General features: G+C 59.4%; 1 protein-coding gene across 1 annotated transcript in view; it reads right to left on the reverse strand.

Moving 5' to 3' along the window:
- Window positions 1–5635, reverse strand: part of LRP5 (low density lipoprotein receptor-related protein 5) — a 90132-nt gene that overhangs the window by 82013 nt on the left and 2484 nt on the right. Inside the window, exon 2 of the mRNA XM_010837822.1 lies at window positions 5193–5589. Within this exon, the coding sequence (XP_010836124.1) occupies window positions 5193–5589 (397 nt within the window). The remainder of the gene's footprint in view (window positions 1–5192; window positions 5590–5635) is intronic.

A 5635-nucleotide genomic window follows, 5' to 3' on the forward strand; every position in this document is an offset into this window, starting at 1 on the left:
GAGAGCGAGCTCGGGGGGCCTTCCCGTGCGGCGAGGGCCCTGCCGTAACCCGCTGCTGTCGCAAGCTCCCCAGTTCTCCAGCCCCGTGGGGACAGAGAACTCAGAGCGCCTCTCCAAAAAGCCTCTTATGCACGCTCCTTTGCATTTAGTGAGAAGCAGTGCAGTTGTTGTTCAGTCGCTCAGTCGTGTCTGACTCTTTGCGACCCCATGACTGCAGCACGCCGGGCTTCCCGGTCCTTCACCATCTCCCTGAGTTTGTCAAACTCCTGTCCACCGAGTCAGTGATGCCATCCAATCATCTCATCTTCTGTCGCCCCTCTGCCTCCTGCCCTCAGTCTTTCTCAGCAACAGGGCAGGGTCGTTTCCAAAAGAGTCGCCTCTTCACATCAGGTGGTCAAAGTATCAGAGCTTCAGCTTCAGCATCAGTCCTTCCAATGAATATTCAGGGTTGATTTCCTTTAGGATGGACTGGTTTGATCTCCTTGTAGTCCAAAGGGACTCTCAAGAGTCTTCTCGGCCACAATTCAAAATGCGGGGAGAGCGGGAATTACTATTCCAGCGGGACAAATGAGAAAACTGAGGCTCTGAAAAGGTGTGTTGCGCCGCTCACCGGCTCCAGGAGCACAGTGTGGTTTTCTCATTGGGGCCAAGGCCTGTCCACTTTGGGACACATGCCCCTCTGCCAGCCTTGGGCGGTGGTCAACCTCTCGCGGCCCCTGAGGCTCACAGGTGCCCTCGGCCAGCTGCAAAGGCTCCCGCAGGCCTGGTGCAGGCATGTTTCCCTCCCTTGCGTGTTTCCCACCCCCAGCAGCCTGGAACAAGCCCAGCCTCCGGCCCCCCAGCTGCCCAGAAGGTATCAGGAGAATAAATCTTGGAGCCCTGTACTCATGCCCTCCCCAAAGGCTCCTTGGAGGCCAGCGGGAAAGGCCGGAAAAAGTGCAGGCTCAGGACCTCCGCGAGGAGCATAATTCAAATTCCTTCCCCCGGGTTTCATAACAGAGGCCGGCTGGTTTCCTTAAATGGGGAACTCGCGGGCCACCCCGCTCCCAGAGCACGGCCGGTGCGGACGTGCTCGTGCAGGGCCTGGACACTGCCAGAGGCCCCACCAAGCTCCACGGAGGAGCAGCGACTTCCGAGGCAGAGCACTGCGCAGAGGGCAGCGGCTGGTGCGGTTGTGGTTGGGTCTTATTTTAGGGAAGGGCTATTTTGCATTTTAAAGAGGGGGTTGGGTTTCAGCCTGGCTTCAGCTGGAGACCCAGGAGCCACCGCAGCCCCTCGTGGGCTGGTACAGGCATGCGCCCCATCGCCCGTCCCCGTGCGGGGTTGATGTCCTCCCAGCCCCAAAGCCTCGGGGCCAGAGGGGCCGCTCTGCCCCCCACAGGGGCACCTGATGCTGGCAGCAGAGGCGCCTGGCCTGGGCCTGTTCTTGCCATGCTGAAATGGCCCAACTCCAATCCCCGGGGTCTGCGGGCCCTTCTGCCTGTGGGGCTCTTGGTCACATGCACCCTGGGTGGACGTTAGAACTGAGGACCCTCCTAATGACATCTGGGGCAGTATCCCTTCAGCAGAGGAGGGAGCCCAGCTGTGAGGCAGGAAGAGGACATCACAAGAAGACACAGGGAGACGGGAGAGCCTCCCACGGGGCTGGGGCGGTTGGTGGTGATGCCCCCCTGCAGCCTCACGTCTGTGGCCGGGGCGGAGAACGAAACCCACTGTCCCAGGACTCAGCTCAAGCTCACACCAAGGGCCACCACCAGGCCAGTGTTTAGCGAGGCTGGGGTGCTGCCCGTGGTCCCTCCGCACCAGCCTAGAGTCCTCCCCTGCTGGGCAGCGGTGCTTAAGAAGACAAAGAAGGCACTCATGACCTTAACCACACCCTAGACAGCCAGCCTAGGATCACAGTGCAGGGTTCTCACCCTGCTGAGGGTGACACTTTGCAGCATCATTTTCGCTGCATCACGCATCAGACACATTACCAGGGAAGGAGGAGCTTAGGGGGAGAGACTGGGGCCTCAGAAATCCTGCCCAAGGTGTCAACACCAAAGTCAACTCTGCCCCCAGGGGCAGGGGTGTGATCCCAGCAGGACCTGAGGAGAGAATTCAAAGGCAAGATCAGAAAAGGTTTCAAATAAGACAAGCCAGAGCCAGAGATGGACCAACTCCTGTGGATGCTACAGGAAATGCCAGCATGGGTGTGAGCATGAAGCACGAAGCACTTCTCAAATACCAAGCACCTCCTAACCAAGCACCAATACCTCTCAACTGAGTACCAAGCATATCCAAAACAAGCACCCAGTACCTCCCAACTAACCACCAAGCACCTCCAACAGCACCAAGCATCACCCAACCAAGCACCAAGTACCTCCTGAGTACTTTCCAACCAAGCACTAGCACCTCCCAATTAAGAACCTTCCAACCACACCAGATACCTCCCAACTGAGCAACAAGCACTTCTCAACCAAGCACCAAGCACCTCCCAACTGAGCACTTCCCAAATAAGCACCAGCACCTCCCAACTAAGCACTAAGCACCTCCCAATTGAGCACATTCCAACCACACCAGACACCTCCCAACTGAGCACCTTCCAAACAAGCACCAAACACCTCCCAACCAAGATGGCAAAAGGCTGCAAGGAAGAGAAAAAAGAGAAGTCTGTGCACAGATGTGAAGACTACATTTCAGGAGGGTGGGAGGGGCATTTTTAACATGACAACAGTGACCATTTGTTGACGCCACAACCATTCTTGGTGTCCATGACGTGGGGCAGGGTCACAACCCTGTACAGATGGGGATGCCAAGGCACAGGGCAGCCCTGCACCGTCCTCCCTTCCTGTCTAAATCCAGATGGTTCCAGCTTCAAAACAGACCCCCCACTACTCAAGCCCACTACCTCTAATCCATTCACCCCCCCACCCACTGGCCCAGTCCTATCTGCCTTCTCTTGCCAGGAGCACAGTAACAGCTGCTAATGTAGTTCCCAGCTCCCACCCTAAAGTTTCCCCTCGCTCCAAGAGCCAGAGAGAGCCCCTTAAGCATGAGTCAAACCAGTGACCCTTCCCCTCAAAGCCCGTCCTGCCCACCCCCACACCCACCCTTGCCACAGGCCCAGGACCCTCACACCAGCTGCTCCCTCTGCCCAGAAAGCCTTCCCCCAGGTGTCTCCTGGCCTCATCTCTTCATGTCTCTGTTCAATTGCTACCAAGAGACGCCCCCGGCTCCTGACCGACAGCGGGAAGGCCCCACCTCCCCTCCCTGTGCCTGCGCCTTGCCGCCCCCTCCCCAGTGGCACACCACCCTCTCGGCATCCCCCCAGGGCACTGTGAGGGCCTCGAGGCTGCTCCCCTCAGCCTCTCCCGCTGCTGACGGAGCCCCCTCTTAGCCAGCGGGACTCAGCCACCCCAGCCACGATGACCCAGAAGACAGTCAATGACCCTCTGTGACCCCTGAGGCCACACTGCAGGATGGGAGAGGCCTGAGGCAAGGGCTGTTTCCCAGGCAACGCAGAGACCCTCCTGGAAGATGAGCCTGGCCCCCTGGTGGCTGGAGCGGCTCAGCCCTCCTCGGAGGGTGAGGGGCCTAAAGATAAGTCACCGCCTGGCATACCCCCCACCCAGGATGCTGGGGCAGCCTCGGGAGCAGGGACACCGGGCTTGTCCCCCTGACCTCGGCCAGTCAGCTACCAGGACAATAAATCTGACGCAGCCACCCCAATGTGTGTACACACTGACACAGACACACGTGTGCTCACAGGTGCACTCAGAGGTGCACCCAAATAGGCACAAACACACATGCTCACACCCTCCAGCCCACACTTTCCAGCAGTGCATGCACACACACACACACACACACTCAGCTTTTACACAACCCAGCAGCTCCAGAGGCACCACGCGTTCCTGGTATCAAGAGACAGCCGAGTGTGCCTTCTCAGTCAACATGCGGAGAAGCCCATGGAAGGAACTTTACTCGGCCACTCAAGTGCCCCCCCTCACCCAGCGTGCTCCCCGAGCTACCCAGGCACCCGCCCTCAGCCCTCATTCCACCCGTCCCAGGTGGGCTGAGAGGTCCCTCCCACCCTGGCTGCAGGCAGGGCAGCGAGCACCACCCCTAGGGCAGCGGAGGGCATCAGGACCAGAAACCAGGGTCCTACTGCGTTTCTGTTCAAAAGATGCCCGACAGCCGTTTCTGATGAGCGGACAGCAGAGGAGCGGGCGGACACAGCCGTGCGCTGGGCGTGGCCAGTGGGCGGGCACCAGGCTTGATGCCGCCCAGCTAAGGGTGTGTCCTTCCCAGGCGGTGGGAAGACAGGGAAGAGGGCCGCGGGTGACTGAGCCAAGAGCTCCCGCTAGGAAAGCCGGCCACGAGCATGGCCTGGAGGGCAGCTTGCCATCTCCCCTCCATCCCAGCCTTCAACTCTGCGTACGTCCTTAGTTTTCCCGCCACTCACAACACCCCACCTGGAACTGGGGCTGGGCCCTGAGCCTCTGGGGATCACGTGAGCTCAGCCAGACCACGAAGCTGGCGGGAGCAGAGGGCTTCCAGAAGACACCAGAGCAACAATTCCGCAAGTTCCACATCCGGACGGGGAGTTTCACTTTTTCCACCGTGTTCAGCTGATGCAGTCACAGAGAGGGTGAAAGGTGTGGGCTCTGCCTGGCAGAGCGCCCAGACCCTCTTCCAACACTCACACATGCACCCGCTCACACACACACACCCACACACCCACTCACACGCGCACCCACTCACACACACACCGAGATGTTTAACAACTCAGATCCATGGCCAATCACATCAGTTGCAGCGAGTTTAGAAAAGAAACACATTCCAGGGTGTTTCAACAAATTCTGCAGGGTGGACTCATTTTAAGACTGCGGGTTTCCTCTGAAAAAGGTACTTGGTCTCAAGTAAATTCAAGAGGGAAATCATGGCCCCACCCACCCCACCATCAGGAAAAGAAACTGATGCTGGGAAAGACTGAGGGCAGGAGGAGAAGGGGGCAGCAGAGGATGAGACGGTTGGATGGCATCACCGACTCGATGGACATGAGCCTGAGCAAGCTCTGGGAGATGGTGATGGTCAGGGAGGCCTGGCGTGCTGCCGTCCACGGGGTCACAAAGAGCCAGACATGACTGAGCGACTGGACAACCACCACCATTGCCCCGCCCCCGCCCAGGGAGGTGAGGTGCTGGATTTACCCGTGTGCGGGGTCCAAGGCGATGGCCCGCGGCTGGTCAAGATCTTGCCAGAAGAGGACCTTCCGGGACGTCCCATTGAGGTTGGCCACCTCAATGCGGTTGGTCTCCGAGTCCGTCCAGTACAGCTTCTTGCCGACCCAGTCGCAGGCCAGGCCATCGGGCGACACCAGGCCGGAGATGACCACGTTCTGCACGGCGGCGCCCGTCTGGTTCAGGTAGGTCTGCTTGATGGCCTCCTCGCTCACGTCTGTCCAGTACACGGCTCCCTTGGAAAACTGGAAATCCACGGCGGCCGCGTCCTCCAGGCCGCTGACCACGATGGTGGACTCTACCTTGACTCCGCCGGCATCCACCAGCCGCACGTCCCGGCGGTTGGCAAACAGGAGGAGCGGCGAGGCTGTGGGACAGAAGCAAAACGTGAGGATCCTGGCTGAGCCGCAGGC

Source organism: Bison bison, unplaced genomic scaffold (genome assembly GCF_000754665.1).
Source record: "Bison bison bison isolate TAMUID 2011002044 unplaced genomic scaffold, Bison_UMD1.0 scf7180017864080, whole genome shotgun sequence".
NCBI classification, from domain to species: domain Eukaryota; kingdom Metazoa; phylum Chordata; class Mammalia; order Artiodactyla; family Bovidae; genus Bison; species Bison bison.